This window comes from Notolabrus celidotus, chromosome 4 (assembly GCF_009762535.1).
Source record: "Notolabrus celidotus isolate fNotCel1 chromosome 4, fNotCel1.pri, whole genome shotgun sequence".
In the NCBI taxonomy this organism is placed as follows: Eukaryota; Metazoa; Chordata; class Actinopteri; order Labriformes; family Labridae; genus Notolabrus; species Notolabrus celidotus.
The window spans coordinates 37,339,223-37,358,889 of NC_048275.1; the positions used below are offsets into that span (position 1 = coordinate 37,339,223).

Genomic DNA, 19,667 nt, shown 5'->3' on the forward strand with positions numbered 1-19,667 from the left:
AGGTCTAGACCGTACTCTATGTTCTATTATTAACAAAGACCCAACATCAAGACAGGATAAGATCCAGTCCCATCTTACAGACAGGACTCAGTCTGATCTCATCTTAATCCACCATGAGCAGAGCACTTTGCAGCATTGATGTTAGACACACATCTGCCTTCTGATGTCCCCAAGATTTCTTTAAAAATAGTCATTTAAAATGTGTTTGTTTACTTATTTCTACTTTCTCTCAACATGTTTTGTAACTAAATCCCAACAAACGTTAGCTTAGCTTCACAGCGCTGTAATGAGACATGAAAGCCCTCACGTCTGGCTGGATTCAGTGAAAGTGCCACTCACAGGTGACGTGCCGGCACTATGCAGCTTATGGAATTATGACGAGATGCGTACGCGCACATGACAGACTCTGGAGCACACGCACTTCAAGCAGTGAGTCCTCCATCGATAACCTGCTGCAAACGTTCGGATGTTTGAGTCCAGCAGTGTGGGAGCAGGAGACTTCTGATCTGAAGCACATTTAGTGGTTAGTCACTGAGCCACATTTAGACGTCCTGAACGCATCACACTGTGCACGACTCACAGCGTCAGCAGGGAGATGAGATTCTGAGGAGAAAAGAATCAATGAAACGGATGTATTGAGGATCAGGAGGATCACATTGAGTCATGTTGTCCTGCGTTGTGTAGATGACCTTTGAATTAATGAAATGTGCTGGTACTACAGTCACCACTGTACGTGTCTGCCTCTGTTCTCTCAAGTGTTCTCTATAGTACGTGGTGCAGGGTGTTGACTCTGACTGCATTGTTCTTCTATGGTTCCTGTTTCAGTCGGAGCACACATGTCACTCCTGATGTTATTGTTTTGTAGAAATGAGATCAGAGGACATGTAGAGTGGCGGTCTAAAATAACCATGAAATCAACCAACAGTGGGAACAGTGCTTCAGGTTATTGAGTTCTTTTGCTCATGTGTCACAGGACATTCCTGAGAAAATGCTGTTTGAAGTGGCATTCATTGGATTTCTGAGTTTATACTCGTCCCTGGAAAATATTGATCTGTTTAGGTTCCTCCTTTGTTGCTGAGACATATTCGACCGTTTTTCTTCAGTCTCTCCTTTCTTGGAGAGACTAAACAAAGCTCGGTGTTGAGATTGTTTAATCTACAGTGCTGTTTCTCTTCTTTCTGATGGATTCATCCAGAGAACAGTCACAGAGAGAAACACAGGGAGTTATGAGAGAAATGTTTGTGTTTTATGTTTCAAAATCGAACAGCAGTTCAAGCAAAAGCTCCAAGAAAACAAAGCTGCCAACAGCAACATGTTCGACGTCAGGTTCCACATCGGTGAGAAACTCATTTAGACTCTGATCCAGTTTGAAGACAACAGCACACGAGTGTTTTCAGAGCTCATAATGTGCAGTATGTTCACGACTAGTGAGGAAACACTGCCCGGTGTCAGTCCAGCTGTTACTGTTCATGTAAGTACAAAGCTGGGGGTTTATTTGTGCTTCATTTAGCTTAACATACATTTAGAAAACATACACACCAACATCTTCAAAGGTCTCTGACAAACACAAACGTCTTTATTGTGAGCCAAGACTGTTATCATACAGAGGCAGGTTTTCTGTTTCCCTCTGCTTTAACACAACTTGACTTATGGCCCTGTCACACCTTGATGATTTAGCCAGCGTATGCAGGCAAGTACGCTGGCATACATCGTGTTGAAGTGCTCATTTGTTGGAAGCTCCGAATGACAGAAGAGAGATCGGTCTCAAGTTAACAGAGTTTATTCTGATCACAGGTAAAGCATGTGCTCAGCTGAGGTCTAAGAAGAAATGAGCTCCAATATACAGAGGAGATGAACATTTATCTTCTCAGGCTTCACCTCATACAATGGGTTGGACTTTAAGATTTGCAGTCTCTGACTCCAGTTCAGACAGGTTCAGGGTCATCTCTATCGTGAGCTATGCTAACCGTCAGCCCACACATTTGTTCCTGTATGAATCAAACAATGTGTGTGTGTGTGCGTGTGTGTGTGTGTTGTTTTTAGGCATGCAGCTAACGAGCAGTGCAGGAGTCACAGTTTTGGTTACTCAGAACATTCTGTGCCCCTGATGATGATACAACCGAATAGTTTTCTAGCATAAAATCAGCAACATTTTTATTCTATCATTATAGTAAGGAAGGGGACACCAAATAACAGAAATGCAAATATCCTTCAGTCACATCAGTTATGGGTAAGTTTTGAATAAGTTAAGATCACGCTGAAGCCCCCTGGTATACGTTGTGTGCAGCACATGGATCATAGGTCCGGCATACGCCTGCCATAAGTTGTAGGTGCGTTCTGGGATAGATGACACACGTTCACACACGTAGAGCTGTGTGTCTGCGTGTGTGTGAGTGTGTGAGAAGCCTTGGAGCCCTCACTCAGTGTCAAACAGCAGAGCCTCTGAAACAGAAGCTGAAGCCAGCATGTCAGAGTCTGCTGGTGTTCAATGATAAAGCTACTGTTGTTGAATTCAATGAAGTTCAAAATGTGATGTTTTTGAAAGCACTGCAGTCAATAAGTGTAACTTGTTGTAAAGAGCAGAGGCTGTGTTCCTGCTGGTTTCACTCCTCTGACACTCTCCACGGCTCATCATGTTCTTACAAAGAGAGACTGCAGAGTTTTTAATAACACACACCTTTTTTAATCACCAATGAAGAGCATCTCATTTCAACACGTATACATCCTCATTAACGAGCAGCAGCCTTTTTATACACTTTGTCTGCGTTATGCTGCTGTGCGCTTTGCACAAGTGGACTATAGTTGGGCATAAGTTATGAATATGACATGTATACGCCCACAATCGAAAAAAAACATCAGCGTGTGTCAGCGTGAGAGGCATTTTGATACGTCAGGAAAGCGCTGACTAAACCTTCAAGGTGTGACAGGGACATTAATTAGCAACTTTTTAAACAAAAATACACAAACGATAGAAAAGCATAAAACAAGCTGTGATCAGTGAAAAGCCAAACAGCATCAAAGCACAATTAAGAGTTTTAAATGTGTCCTAGCTTTATTAACCAATAAAATAAGTGTTTCACAAAAATTGAATTTTACTAAAGGACTCGTCTCAAATGTGTGTGGAATCCATCAGACCACAACAAATAGTCCTTTAGTAACATTTGAAATATTTCAGGAGAGAAACACTTTGAGGAACTCCACACACACACTCCTCCTGCAGCACTGAAGAGAATTTCAGAGATGAAATGTGTTAAAAAGCAAAATGTCTGCTCAACAAAGAAACACTTGTTAAATCTAACAGGTCTGAAGAAACATCAATAAGGAATCCTTTCCTGTTTAGACTCTGACATATTTGTTAAAACCATTGATTCAAACTTTGACAGAACTGAGAGACTGGAGAGACCACTTTCACTTGAATTTAAGAACACTTTTCAAAACCCAAGAGCTTTTGGCACCAGGAACAAAATGAAACAGACAAGTCAGAGGATGATCATGTTTTCAATTTATATAATCAATCAATCTTTATTTATATAGCACCAAATCACAACAAATGTTCTCCTCAGACTCCTTCCAAACAGAGCAGGTCTAGACCGTACTCTATGTTCTATTATTAACAAAGACCCAACAACAAGACCGGATAAGATCCAGTCCCATCTTACAGACAGGACTCAGTCTGATCTCATCTTAATCCACCATGAGCAGAGCACTTTGCAGCATTTAGCAAGTTACAGTGGCAAGGACAAACTTCCTTTAACAGGCAGAAACCTCCAGCAGGACCAGACTCATGTTAGACACACATCTGCTGAGACCGTGTTGGAGAGAGGGATAGAGGGAGATGAAGAGAGAGAGAGAGAGATGATAGTGGTGAGACAGATAGTAGTAGTTGTAGCAGCTGGAGTCCAGCACGTCCACAGCAGCAGAGATCCAGAGGAACCTCAGGGAAGCCCAGGGACTCCAGAAAGGTCTATGGTTAGTAACTTTAATGGGACAGGAAGAGTTAAAGTAAGAGACAGGCAGAGAGGACAGAGAGGGAATGACAGGATCCCAATTTGTCAGTTCCCCCGGCAGTCTTAGCCTATAGCAGCATAACTAAGATTTGGTCCAAGCCTGATCCAGCTCTAATTATAAGCTTTATCATAAAGGAAAGCTTGAAGCGTACTCTTAAAAGTAGAGAGGGTGTCTGCCTCCCCTGTAGTAAGACTTTGATGTTGTATGTCAGAGTTGTGTTCACAGGTTACCTCAGCACAGCTCTGAAGCAGATTCCCTCTCCTGCTCCCTCCTTGTGATCTGTTTCTGTTTGAGATGTCGTGATTGTGTCGATGACGTTGACCGGATGAGATCATGTGTGGGCGCTAACCTCTGTTCCCCTCTGTACCCCTCTGTACCCCTCTGTACCCTCAGGCCCCTACGACAACAGGACGGTGTATGAAACTCTGGACATCGGCTGGCAGCTGCTGCGAATCTTCCCCAAGGAGATGCTGAAGAGGATTCCTCAGAGCACCCTTGCCGAGTTCTACCCGAGGGAGTCCGGCGCCCGTCACTGAGGCCCGCTCTGGTTCTAACCCCTCTGCTCTCTCTACCCATTATCCTCCCCTCCCTTGTATTCCTTTCTTTCATCTCACCCCACAGCCCTCACCCATCCTCTCATGAATCCTCCCTGAATGAGAACAGGGCAATAATCTCCCCGTCTGTAGATGTACTGTAGCGTATCTGTGTCCTGAAGTTGTGTATGGAAAGTGTCTGTGGTTGTAATGTCTCCCCTTGATTGCAAAAACGTGAACATATCTTTGAAATTACAGATGAGTCTTTATTTATTGGGGTGTGTTACTGCTGGATTCTTCTTCTTCTGTTTTTTTAATAAATGTTGTGTGATATCCATATCCCTCTGAAAGAAGAGGCTCCCCTCTAGAGAGCGGTGCGGGGGAGAGGTGAAGAATCAACTGATGGCGTTCCTAGAGTTTGTTTTTCAGAAATATTGATTCGGCCTGATTGTCCTTTTCTAAAGTAAAACTTTTGAGTGAATATTTCCTGAAAAATGAAAACTCCCAGACGGAGCAGACCGAACCTCTTGATCTTACTTCACCCTCCACTCATGATAGGAAACTGCTGTATTATTTTCATGCTTAAATCTCTCTCATCACCATGACCCATGTCCTGAGGACAGCCTCAGACTCATTAGGGAAACACAGAGGTCTCCTCCCCTCTTTCTGCCCCTCTGGCTTCCTCTCTCTGGAGCGTGTACACTTGATGTTTACATGATTTCTGTTTGCTGTTGGTTTTGTGTTGCAAAGGCGAGTGTATAAGAGTATAGAAAACATTCCCATCTGTCTGCAGAAACTAATTCTTTATTGTGTAACAATAATGGTTTTGTGAGTTTGTGTCCATGAATAAATTAAATTATATGCTGTATGATGTCGTCTCATCTCTATCAATAACGCATGTCTCCTCCCTCAGGTTTGTACAGCCTTGATTCCTTTCCTTCCTGGTGCATTTACAATCGCTCATATAAAAGGGAACAAGAAGGATTTAAAGGTCAAACACAGATAACACTCGGTCTTTCCAAAGCTGTGGGTCGTGACTCAAATCGGGTCTCCTGCCAGTCCTCATTGGGTCACCACCTGGCCTAGTAAAATACCTGAAACTGGGTGAATGAATTTCCCTTATTAAAACTGAAGAGCGTTCTACACATCCACCGTGAGTATCCGTCACTCTCGCGCCCCCTCTCTCCTCTCGTGACCCGTCCGGCTTGGCTGCACGTGCTGCTGAGCAGAGAGTGGAAGAAGGTTTGTTACCTGTGTGACTTAACTAGCTGCGCTTCTCTGGAGTCCTGTAGCTTATACATTAGAATTCAAAGAAAGAAAGTCAGTAAAAGTGCAGAGGAGAGGCCTTGTGAGTTTTATATGGGATTTAGTGAGCCTTCAGTCCAACCTAGAGCCTTGGGTTTCTCTGAGATTTAAATAAACGTTCAAAAGCAGAGTAGTGCAGAGTTCAGTCACATCTCTGTCTCAGCTGCCACTGAAAAAAAACAACATTTGAGTTGGACTTTGAATAATTTACAGGTCATGATTTCCAATCTGAAGTTTTCATTTTTTTATTTTAGAAATGTCCCCAGTCATTTTCTCATCCTTAAAATGAAAGAAAAAACTTCACAAATAACAAATAATAAATACATTTAGCAAAATCACTTTCTAAATATATTCAGTCAAAAGAAATAAACTCTGCTCTGATTATAAACCAGTGTTAATCTTGGTTTTGTGTTTTACACAGTTTTGATTTTATTCAAAATGTACTCTTTCAGCAAATTTTCTTCCAGCTGTTTGACCTTTGATCAGCTAGGAAACGTAATGAAGCACACATTGTTTTTTTTTGTTTATATAACATAATATGTATTTCCTTGTAGCTACAATGACAATAAAGGCTTCTGATATATACATATAAATAAATATGTACCCTACCAGTTAAAAGTTTGGAAACACCTTCTCCTTCAATGGTTTGTATTTATGTTAATTATTGCAAACACTGTAGATTAATACTGAAGACATCAAAACTATGAAAGAACATATATGGAATTATTGAATGAACCAAAAAGTGTTAAACAAAGCAGAATCTGTTTTATATTTTAGATTCTGTAAAGTAGCCCCCTTTTTCCTTCATGACAGCTTTGCACACTCTTGGTATTCTCTCAGTCTGCTTCATGAAGTGGTCTCCTGGAATGGTTTCTAATGAACATGAGCCTTGTCAAGAGTTCATTTGTAGAATGACTTGCCTTCTTAATGTGTTTGAGACCATCAGTTGTGTTGTTCAGAGGTAGGGTTAGTACACAATGGATAGACCTATTTGACTACTGTTGTAATCCAGATTATGGTAAAAAAAAAAACAGATTATTTCATAGTTTTGATGTCTTTGGATGAGGTGTGTTCAAACTTGTGACTGGTAGTGTGTGTATATGTATATATATATAATTATTATTATTGTAATTATTTTATTATTATTATGATTTTTTAATCTTATTTTGTCAAGTTTCATTATCATTATTTGTGTATGTTGAGTGTTTGTAAAAAGAACAAAAAAACATTTAAAATCAGAAAAAATCACGCATTGTTCATGTGTTCACAGCAGACAGGACAGGCTGTGTTTTTAATATAATAAGAAGGTATAACCTACATTAGCTCTGTCACATACAGGGAATGAGGAAGCTTTACCAAACACACTACGTGTTCATACAAACTCTGTCCTGTATAATGATCTAAATCTGTTCTGATGATGTAAACATTGTAAAATATTCTCTTTATAATTCACACATAATGAAATCATGTTTAAAAGTTGACTTTAAGAACATTATAAATCTTAATGATAGCTCACCTTAAACAGCTGATGTCTCGAGGGAACCTACTGTACCTTACAGGTGTGTCACTTCCTGTTGAACCTCGGTGTAAGATTGTCTCGTTATGGCTTCAGAGGAGCAGGATCAAATGAGTGTCCTCACTCACCTGTCGAACAAAGGTAGGAGTGTTTCCAAGAGTGGATGAATGAAACGTGTTGCGTGGATGTGTTATGTGCGCGTGATGTGCTGTCACAGCGCTCTCCTGGTCTCTGGTGCTTCGCTTTAACTTCCACAAGAATCCTCCGAGTGTAACTTATAGTCTGGTGTAGGATCGAGTCAGTCTGCACACAGAGTCCGTGCGTAATGTCCGTGTGTGGCCAGGTGCGCTGTCTGCTCTGGATGAGGTTCATGTGTGAAATATTGACTTCATTATGTCGGTGAGAACTCTCACCGCCTTTTCACTGACACATCATCCAGTTTGATGTCTTAAAGTTCACTTTGTATTCACATACTGTCGCTGGATTCTTTATAAGAGGGCTTTCTTACATGGACTTTGACCCACAAAAACTCCATGAGAGCTCGGAGGACTTACTTCGTCTTATGACCTGCAGGGCCGTGTTAAACTCTCAGAGGGCCCAGGGGCAGCAGTGGGCTCCTCCTCCCTCTCTCTGTGCTGTGTTATTCCACGGCCTGGTCTCCCTCTGAGGGCCTGTCTCCTCTTTATGTTAAAGGGGACATATCACGCTTTTTTCATCAATATATTGGTCTAAGAGATCCCCAAAACATGTCTTTAAAGTTTATGCTCAAAAAAACACTTTGAAATCAGATTTTGGCATGCCTGAAAATCCCTCTTCTTCATTCCTCATCAGAACACTTTGTTTTCTCTCTGACCACGCCCCCTCAGGAAGTGGATGTGGCCTCGGCTCTCCAGCACGTTGATCTAATGTTTACATGTTGGCTGAATATACACGGCTGCTCAGAGATCGCGTTACTTCAACCCTCTGAATCTGATCCAGAATCTGATCCTGACGGAGAGGCGCCTGTAGCAGGACCTTTCTGAACGATTGGTCACAGATTTAGTGTTTCTTGTTGTTTTATTTATCAGTATGTAGACGTGTGTCTTGGTACACAGCTACGAACATGTAGCTATGTGGCTATGCTAACTAGCGCTAACACTTATCCATGATAAATAAAAATCATCCACTAGATCTTCAAATCTGCAGACGTGGGGAGTAAAACCGACCTCTGCCAGAAAGGCAGCGGGACCTTTTATGAAGGATTGGTCACAGATTTAGTGTTTCTTGTTGTTTTATTTGTCAGTATGTCGACGTGTGTCTTGGTACACAGCTACAGCTACAGCTACAGCTACAGCTACAGCTACAGCTACAGCTACAGCTACAGCTACAGCTACAGCTACAGCTACAGCTACAGCTACGAACATATAGCTATGTGGCTATGCTAATTAGCGCTAGCACTTATCCATGACAAATAAAAATCATCCACTAGATCTTCAAATCTGCAGACGTGGGGAGTAAAACCGACCTTTGTGTTTATTAAGACAGCCTACAACTAGCATGCCTCCCTCCTAAGCTCCTTGTTAGCACACATGTGTGCAGGTAATGAAAAACAGAGGAGGGATTCAGTATTATTTTATACAGTCTATGGGCTGAACAAGCTCTGAGCTCTGACTCCGTGACAGACCGGATATTGTTGTTACGTAACAAAAACACTGAAGTCTGAAACGGCTCGTTTCACACACATTTACAGAAAGGTGGAGAAATCAAAACAGGGGCAGATCGGGGGGTTTGTAGACATGCCAGGGACACATATTTCAGGTACAGAACCATTAGAAAGTCAATTTTGCATGATATGTCACCTTTAACATGCTCATGCTTTATAAAGTGCAGGTTATTACATGGTTATATAGTCCTCTGCAGACTGAAGGGTGATTGTAATTAACAGACGTAGGGACACCACAGAGCTGCTGGAGGGACATGGAGGAAAGTTTGAGAGGTTGATCTGAGAAACTCTTGAGATCCTGAGAAATTACTGCAAAATCTCACAAACAGTAACAGCCAATAGAAGTGTTCACATATGGATCATTTTAGCAGCTATTTTATTCTAGTCTGTGAAATTTGTCAAAACACTTTCTCTCTTTATATTAATTCATGTATTCAGTATATCATGTAATCAGATGTTGTTATCGAGGTCCAAGCGGAAGCTCAGGGGGGATAGGGCTTTTTCTGTCGCTGCTCCCAAACTGTGGAACGATCTTCCTTAAGCCGTCAGACAAGCCCCCTCACTGTCCACTTTTAAAACTCGTCTTAAAACCCATTTTTATTCCCTGGCTTTCGACTCAGCATGAGACCCTGCTCTTGTTTCAGTGCCTTTTTATTTTTATTTTTCAACTTTATTTTATCTTATTGTTCTTATTGATTTTATGATTTTATTGTTTGTTTTTATCCATTATGTTTCTGTACAGCACTTTGTGTCCAACTGCTGTTGTTCTTAAAGTGCTTTATAAATAAAGTTGAGTTGAGTTGAGTTGAGTTGAGTTGAGTTGAGTTGAGTTATCAGGGTTGTATCAAGTGTTGAAATCTGCAACATTTCACTCTTTTAACACTTTTGCTTGTTTAATATCTTAGGTTAAATAATCCAGCCTGTCCCTGCTAAACAGTCAAAAGAAAACATTCTTGATGTGACCACCATGTCTTTATTTTGATTCTCTTCATTCAAATAAAAATGTCATGAACACAATATAAGGGCTGTATTGCACTTTTACGACGCTCCCTGAATGTACCTGCAGTGGCAGGTGCACTGGACAGACAGTCAGTTCACACACTCTGAAATACATCTGCATCTTTGATGACAAGGAGTTGATCCAAACTTTGAAATGTCTTATTAAATGTGTCTCCAAATGTGTCACTAAATTGGCGCTTTTACAGTAATAGCAGCAAAAACATCAAATGTAAAATAGTAAACTGACGTCCACTGGTATGGGGCGCCATATTTAAAGTTGTTCACACTGAAAGTAACAGCAACATATCTCCACATTTAGCTCTAACACATCCAAAAAAAGAAGCGTGAATTTTTAAAAGTCACTGTTTTATCACATCTAGAGCGATAGTTTTTTTTTTGAATTTATTTTTGGCATGACAAATATATTTAAGTTAAAATCCCTGTTAAATCTAAATGATGAATATAAATATAGATTTTGATTTTTTTTAATATACATTTTAAATCTAAATGTTGAATATAAATATAGATTTTGATTTTTTAATATACATTTTAAATCTAAATGTTGAATATAAGCGTTGAATATAAATATAGATTTTGATTCTTGAATATAAATGGTAAATCTAAATGTTAAATCTTAATGTTAAATGTTGCCCTGCAATCCTAAATATTTAGCTAATATGTAAATTCCCTCTGACACCCAGCAGATGTACCAAAATAAAAGCTTCATAAATTGATACTGATATCCTGAACAATAGTCTGTACTGACTCCTACAGGTTACTAGCTGGACTGCCCGTCGTCCATAATGTGAACTGATTCAGCAGAAAATATTGGATGGACAGTTTTGGAGGTCATTTCAAGATTTCACAACCCTCAGAGTCAGAACTGACCCAGTCTATGATACAGACAGACTGTGGTTGGAAAATCTGTATGTCTTTATGAAGCTTTTATTTTGGTATTTTTGCTGAGTGGCAGTGTGAATTTGCATATTAGCTAAATATTAAAGATTGCAGAGCAACATTTAACATTTAGATTTAACATTTCACATTTAGATTTGTTTTTAACATTTATATTTAACAGTAATTTAACTCAAATATATTTATCAGAACAAAATTAAATGTGAAGAAGATCACAGATATTCCTCTAATTAAGATTTTAAAAAAAGTGACGTTAAATTTCACACAATGTTTTTTTGACGTTTTAGAGCTAAATGTGGAGAAATGTTATTTTATTATTTTCAATGTGCAAAACTTTAAAAATGGCGCCCCATACCCCGGTTGTGTCTTTGTCACTAACACACACCTAGAGGTTCAAATCATCAATGAAGATGAGACAGATGCATGGAGGCAGGGGGAGCTGGTTCATAAAGCACATCTGCTGCAGGTAGAGACCAAGCTAACACTGAGCCCCTCAGATAATAACTCAGGAATGCATCGCTCATTTAAAGATTAGACGCACAGTGAGGATAAAATATGGATTATGAATGTCTGACGGTCCGCCACTAAAGTTTTCGTCTCCTTATCGTCTCATTAACAAAAAGAAAACATACGTCCGTCAGAGTTTTTATTATCAGTGATGCACTTGAGCTCATCATAGTCTCATCTTCGTCAATTATTGTCATAATTCCCGTTATGAGATTAACACTGGCCCATACTGATGACAATCAAGCTGAAGCTCTATGGGGCGCCATCTGTAAAGTTGTGCACACTGAAAATAACAGAAATATCTCTCTACGTTCAGCTCTAAAATGTCAGAAAAACGTAGTGTGAATTTTAAAAGTCACTTTTTTAATCTGATTTAGAGCAATATTTGTGATCTTCTTCACATTTAATTTTGTTGTAACAGATATGGTTAAGTTAAATTCAATTAAGCTTTTATTTTGTTACTTCCGCTGGGCGGCAGTGTGAATTTGTATATTAGATGAATATTTAGGATCACATGGCAACATTCAACATTTAGATGTATCTTTCACATTTATATTTAAAATTCAACATTAGATTTAAAATATATCATTTAGATTTAACATTCAACATTCAGATTTATCTTTCCCATTTATATTTAAAATTCAACATTAAATTTAAAATATATCATTTAGATTCAACCTTCAACATTTAGATATATCTTTCCCATTTAAATTTAAAATTCAACATTACATTTAAAATATATCATTTAGATTTAACATTCAACATTTATATATATCTTTCCAATTTATACTTTAAATTCAACATTAGATTTAACATTTATCATCTAGATTTAGCATTTATCATCTAGATTTAACATTTATCATTTAGATTCATCTTTCCCATTTATTTTTCAAATTCAACATTAGATTTAACATTTATCATTTAGATTTAACATTCATCATTCAGATTTATCTTTCCCATTTATATTTAAAATTCAACATTAAATTTAAAATATATCATTTAGATTCAACCTTCAACATTTAGATATATCTTTCCCATTTATATTTAAAATTCAACATTAAATTTAAAATATATCATTTAGATTCAACATTCAACATTTAGATATATCTTTCCAATTTATACTTTAAATTCAACATTAGATTTAACATTTATCATCTAGATTTAGCATTTATCATCTAGATTTAACATTTATCATTTAGATTCATCTTTCCCATTTATTTTTAAAATTCAACATTAGATTTAACATTTATCATTTAGATTTAACATTCAACATTTAGATATATCTTTCCCATTTATATTTAAAATTCAACATTAAATTTAAAATATATCATTTAGATACAACCTTCAACATTTAGACATATCTTTCCCATTTATATTTAAAATTCAACATTAAATTTAAAATATATCATTTAGATTCAACATTCAACATTTAGATATATCTTTCCAATTTATACTTTAAATTCAACATTAGATTTAACATTTATCATCTAGATTTAGCATTTATCATCTAGATTTAACATTTATCATTTAGATTCATCTTTCCCATTTATTTTTAAAATTCAACATTAGATTTAACATTTATCATTTAGATTTAACATTTAGATTGATCTTTCCCATTTATATTTAAAATTCAACATTTAACATTCATCATTTCGATTTAAAATGTAACATTTATATGTATATTTAACATTTAGATTTAAAATGTATCATTTAGATTTAAAATGTATCATTTAGATTTAGATTGTATACATGAAATTTAACATTTATATTTAAAATTGATATTTAAAATTTCATATTTGAATTTATCTTTAACATTTAGATTCCACATTTATATTTATACTCAGCATTCAGATTTGGAAATGATTTTAACTGAATTGTATTTGTAAATAAAGTGAGAAAGATATTAAATATTGCTCTAAATGGGATAAAAAAGAAGTGACTTTTAAAAATTCTTACCATGTTTTTATGATGTTTTAGAGCTTAATGTGGAGAATTGATGTTGTCATTATCAGTGTGCACAACTTTACATACAGTGCCATATAACGCTCACCCTTCACCCTAATATCCCTGAAAAGAAGTATCAACTGTGTACTCACAATGTTAAGATAATCTGAATGAGAAATGTTTGCAGAAGTTTGTCAGGATCAACCTGAATCTGTCCGCATGCTGAAGTGTCCTTGGACAAGATATTAACCCCAATCTGCCCCTGGTTGCTGTTCCATCAGTGTGTGAATAGGATTAGTTATTAATGATGGTCTCTTTATGTAGCAGCCTCTGTCATCAGTGAGTGAATGTGGTGTGAAGGGGTGAATGTGACTTGTAATGTAAAAGCGCTTTGAGTGGTCGGAAGACAAGATTACTGCACCGGAAAGTCCATTAGTTGTCCATCTCCGACTCTGCAAACTCTCCCAGTACACCGTGTGCTCTCTCTCTCTCTGTGTCTGATGGGTGAAAACTAGTACTGTTCAGATGATTACAAAGAAGACAACCCGGTTCATTACAAGCTCTATGATTAATTAGTCTGAACCATTCACATATGGATCGTTCTCTGATGAGGAAAACATACTCAGTCTAGTTGGTTGAATGTGTTTGTTAAGTTGTCTCTCATTAGTAGTTTGTATAATTCAGTTGAAAAGTTTCTCCCTCAGGATTCAGTGTTGTTCATGAAGCAGCTTATAGAAACGCTCAAACACACTGTGGTACCAACAACAGCAGATTTTACAGACTGTTCAAACAGCTAAAGAAGGTTTATTATGAAAAGAACAGACACAGGAGGGACTGTATGAGGACGTCTGTGTGTTCCTCTGCAGTGTGTGTGTGTTGATCATATTCCCAACAGGAACAGGAAAGGTAGAGCAGATTGTCAATTTATTAATCCTTTGCAGATTAGGACTTTCTCTCAGATGCATGAAATAGTAATACAGAGCTGTTGTGGATGTATATCCTGTATAATAAATGGACGTAGTATCCTTGAAGTCATCCATCTGTTTCTGAAGCGCTGTTTTGAAGCCGATCGTCGGCGGGTGCCATATTGGAAATGCTGAACTCAACCTAAATTCTGTGGAGCTGGAGTTTGGTAAAGAGGCGGGCCTTTAGCCTCCTAGCCAACAGCTACAGGCTTCCTGCCTGTCAATCAGGTCAGCTGTGCCCTTATTTGGGCAAAAGTCTGAATCTTGATATCTTAAAAAATAATGAGTTATAAAAAAGTCCGCCCCTCCCCGTACAGTGTGTGCTGATCAAGCAGCAGCCTCCGGCCGCGAGAATTGAAGCCAATGCAGAAGTGTTAAAAACTGCAGTTCATCAAGTGTCCACTTGAGGCTGGCTCTGGAAGTACCAGAAACCACACACACACATTAACAGAAGACGATCTATACAGCAGAAATAAACATGTTTACAGCCTGGTACAAAAAACAAGTGTAGTCTGGATAGCTCATTTCTCTATCAGCACACACTGTATGAGGGGGGGATTTTTTTCATAATGCGGCAATTTCAAAGACATTAAGATCACGAGTTTTCCATTATGACAGGCACAGCTGACTTGATTGACAGGCAGGAACACTGTAGCTGTTGGTGTGGAGGCTCAAACCCCGCCTCCTAACCTCACACTAAAGGCTGATTTATACTTCTGCATTGCATCAACGGCGTACCCTACGCCGGGGGTCCGCGTAGCTCCCGTACCTACGCCGAGGCCTACGCACGTAGCTGACGTGCACCTCCTCCAAAATGTAACTCCCCGTAGAGCCGACGCGGACCGCAAGCTCTGTGATTGGTCCGCTCGGCGGCTTTGTCTTTCCCGCATTTACAGCACTTCCGGGATCCCGGACATCGGCCGCACATCGGCCGTGTATTTCATCTCCTCCTCTCTATTCTTCATGTAATCATGTCTGTATGATAAACAGCAACATGTATCAGCTGTAGATTAACTTAACACGCTCTGAATCTCTGTGGAAAAGTAAACAGAGATCGTAGCAGGGCCGGAAGCAGGCGGCCGGCCATCAGAGAGACCACACTGCCCTCAGGCGTTTCGGCGGAGAATTGCTGCGTGACACGGACACATCGACACACAAGTATGTGGGGCTCATGTCCGCATCAGCCCCTGCTGCTTAGGGGAGACGCAGAAGTATAAATCAGCCTTAAGACAGCAGTTAGGTTGAGTCCATCATTGAGTTAAGAGAAACAAAGGGTGGTAGAGGATTTTCTGTTCGGGGCCCTAAGCTGTGGAAACTCACTATTTCAGACTTGCTTTTTATTGATTATATGGTATATTGCTTTGATCCTTGTTTTATTATTGCTGCTGGATAATGATGTGTTCTTAATTATTTCCTACTGCTTTTAAAAATTGTTTGTAAAGTGCTTTGTAATTTGTTTTGAAAAGTGCTATATAAATAAAGTTATTATTATTATTATAATTATTATTATTATCATTTCCAATATGGCTGCTGCCGCCGATTGGCCTCAAAGCAGCACTTCAGAAACAGACGGGTGACGTGACGGATACTACGTCTATTATTTATACAGTCTATGGTGCTGATAGAGAAAAGAGTTACATGATTATTTCTGCTGTAAAGATTGTCTTCTTTGAATGGGTGTGTATGTGGTTTCCTGTGTTTCTGCAGCCAGCCTCAAGTGGACACTAAAGGAACTGCAGTTTTTAAAGGGGACATATCACGCTTTTTTCATCAATATATATTGGTCTAAGAGGTCCCCAAAACATGTCTTTAGCGTTTATGCTCAAAAAAACACTTTGAAATCAGATTTTGACATGCCTGAAAAGTCCTCTTCTTCCCTCCTCACCAGAACACTCTGTTTTCCCTCTGACCACGCCCCCTCCATAAGTGGATGTGCCTCGGCTCTCCAGCACGTTGATCTAATGTTTACATGTTGGCTGAATATACACGGCTGCTCAGAGATCACGTTACTTCAACCCTCTGAATCTGATCCAGAATCTGATCCTGATGGAGAGGCGCCTGTAGCAGGACCTTTCTGAAGGATTGGTCACAGATTTAGTGTTTCTTGTTGTTTTATTTATCAGTATGTAGACGTGTGTCTTGATACACAGCTACGAACATGTAGCTATGTGGCTATGCTAACTAGCGCTAGCACTTATCCATGATAAATAAAAATCATCCACTAGATCTTCAAATCTGCAGATGTGGGGAGTAAAACCGACCTTTGTGTTTATTAAGACAGCCTACAACTAGCATGCCTCCCTCCTAAGCTCCTTGTTAGCACACATTTGTGCAGGGAATGAAAAACAGAGGAGGGATTCAGTATTATTTTATACAGTCTATGGGCTGAACAAGCTCCGAGCTCTGACTCCGTGACAGACCGGATATTGTTGTTACGTAACAAAAACACTGAAGTCTGAAACGGCTGGTTTCACACACATTTACAGAAAGGTGGAGAAATCAGAACAGGGGCAGAATGGATTTTTTTCATTCTCGGGGGGTTTGTAGACATGCCAGGAAAACATATTTCAGGTAAAGAACCATTAAAAAGTCAATTTTGCATGATATGTCACCTTTAACATGCTCATGCTTTATAAAGTGCAGGTTATTACATGGTTATATAGTCCTCTGCAGACTGAAGGGTGATTGTAATTAACAGACGTAGGGACACCACAGAGCTGCTGGAGGGACATGGAGGAAAGTTTGAGAGGTTGATCTGAGAAACTCTTGAGATCCTGAGAAATTACTGCAAAATCTCACAAACAGTAACAGCCAATAGAAGTGTTCACATATGGATCATTTTAGCAGCTATTTTATTCTAGTCTGTGAAATTTGTCAAAACACTTTCTCTCTTTATATTAATTCATGTATTCAGTATATCATGTAATCAGATGTTGTTATCGAGGTCCAAGCGGAAGCTCAGGGGGGATAGGGCTTTTTCTGTCGCTGCTCCCAAACTGTGGAACGATCTTCCTTAAGCCGTCAGACAAGCCCCCTCACTGTCCACTTTTAAAACTCGTCTTAAAACCCATTTTTATTCCCTGGCTTTCGACTCAGCATGAGACCCTGCTCTTGTTTCAGTGCCTTTTTATTTTTATTTTTCAACTTTATTTTATCTTATTGTTCTTATTGATTTTATGATTTTATTGTTTGTTTTTATCCATTATGTTTCTGTACAGCACTTTGTGTCCAACTGCTGTTGTTCTTAAAGTGCTTTATAAATAAAGTTGAGTTGAGTTGAGTTGAGTTGAGTTGAGTTGAGTTGAGTTATCAGGGTTGTATCAAGTGTTGAAATCTGCAACATTTCACTCTTTTAACACTTTTGCTTGTTTAATATCTTAGGTTAAATAATCCAGCCTGTCCCTGCTAAACAGTCAAAAGAAAACATTCTTGATGTGACCACCATGTCTTTATTTTGATTCTCTTCATTCAAATAAAAATGTCATGAACACAATATAAGGGCTGTATTGCACTTTTACGACGCTCCCTGAATGTACCTGCAGTGGCAGGTGCACTGGACAGACAGTCAGTTCACACACTCTGAAATACATCTGCATCTTTGATGACAAGGAGTTGATCCAAACTTTGAAATGTCTTATTAAATGTGTCTCCAAATGTGTCACTAAATTGGCGCTTTTACAGTAATAGCAGCAAAAACATCAAATGTAAAATAGTAAACTGACGTCCACTGGTATGGGGCGCCATATTTAAAGTTGTTCACACTGAAAGTAACAGCAACATATCTCCACATTTAGCTCTAACACATCCAAAAAAAGAAGCGTGAATTTTTAAAAGTCACTGTTTTATCACATCTAGAGCGATAGTTTTTTTTTTGAATTTATTTTTGGCATGACAAATATATTTAAGTTAAAATCCCTGTTAAATCTAAATGATGAATATAAATATAGATTTTGATTTTTTTTAATATACATTTTAAATCTAAATGTTGAATATAAATATAGATTTTGATTTTTTAATATACATTTTAAATCTAAATGTTGAATATAAGCGTTGAATATAAATATAGATTTTGATTCTTGAATATAAATGGTAAATCTAAATGTTAAATCTTAATGTTAAATGTTGCCCTGCAATCCTAAATATTTAGCTAATATGTAAATTCCCTCTGACACCCAGCAGATGTACCAAAATAAAAGCTTCATAAATTGATACTGATATCCTGAACAATAGTCTGTACTGACTCCTACAGGTTACTAGCTGGACTGCCCGTCGTCCATAATGTGAACTGATTCAGCAGAAAATATTGGATGGACAGTTTTGGAGGTCATTTCAAGATTTCACAACCCTCAGAGTCAGAACTGACCCAGTCTATGATACAGACAGACTGTGGTTGGAAAATCTGTATGTCTTTATGAAGCTTTTATTTTGGTATTTTTGCTGAGTGGCAGTGTGAATTTGCATATTAGCTAAATATTAAAGATTGCAGAGCAACATTTAACATTTAGATTTAACATTTCACATTTAGATTTGTTTTTAACATTTATATTTAACAGTAATTTAACTCAAATATATTTATCAGAACAAAATTAAATGTGAAGAAGATCACAGATATTCCTCTAATTAAGATTTTAAAAAAAGTGACGTTAAATTTCACACAATGTTTTTTTGACGTTTTAGAGCTAAATGTGGAGAAATGTTATTTTATTATTTTCAATGTGCAAAACTTTAAAAATGGCGCCCCATACCCCGGTTGTGTCTTTGTCACTAACACACACCTAGAGGTTCAAATCATCAATGAAGATGAGACAGATGCATGGAGGCAGGGGGAGCTGGTTCATAAAGCACATCTGCTGCAGGTAGAGACCAAGCTAACACTGAGCCCCTCAGATAATAACTCAGGAATGCATCGCTCATTTAAAGATTAGACGCACAGTGAGGATAAAATATGGATTATGAATGTCTGACGGTCCGCCACTAAAGTTTTCGTCTCCTTATCGTCTCATTAACAAAAAGAAAACATACGTCCGTCAGAGTTTTTATTATCAGTGATGCACTTGAGCTCATCATAGTCTCATCTTCGTCAATTATTGTCATAATTCCCGTTATGAGATTAACACTGGCCCATACTGATGACAATCAAGCTGAAGCTCTATGGGGCGCCATCTGTAAAGTTGTGCACACTGAAAATAACAGAAATATCTCTCTACGTTCAGCTCTAAAATGTCAGAAAAACGTAGTGTGAATTTTAAAAGTCACTTTTTTAATCTGATTTA

General features: G+C 38.2%; 2 protein-coding genes across 4 annotated transcripts in view; both read left to right on the forward strand.

The window, feature by feature from the left end:
• Positions 1–5,409, forward strand: part of atp6v1ba (ATPase, H+ transporting, lysosomal, V1 subunit B, member a) — a 58,301-nt gene extending 52,892 nt beyond the window's left edge. Inside the window, exon 14 of the mRNA XM_034681742.1 lies at positions 4,402–5,409. Coding sequence (XP_034537633.1) covers positions 4,402–4,544 — 143 coding nt within the window. The 3' untranslated portion in view covers positions 4,545–5,409. The remainder of the gene's footprint in view (positions 1–4,401) is intronic.
• A 2,006-nt stretch (positions 5,410–7,415) lies between these two features.
• The window catches only part of shtn1 (shootin 1), an 85,882-nt gene continuing 73,630 nt past the window's right edge, over positions 7,416–19,667 (forward strand). For all 3 annotated transcript variants that reach the window (XR_004631006.1, XM_034681740.1, XM_034681741.1), the window contains exon 1: positions 7,416–7,503. Coding sequence is in view for 2 of the 3 variants with exons in the window: in XM_034681740.1 (XP_034537631.1) it covers positions 7,449–7,503 (55 nt within the window). In the remaining variant the exon portion in view is untranslated. The remainder of the gene's footprint in view (positions 7,504–19,667) is intronic.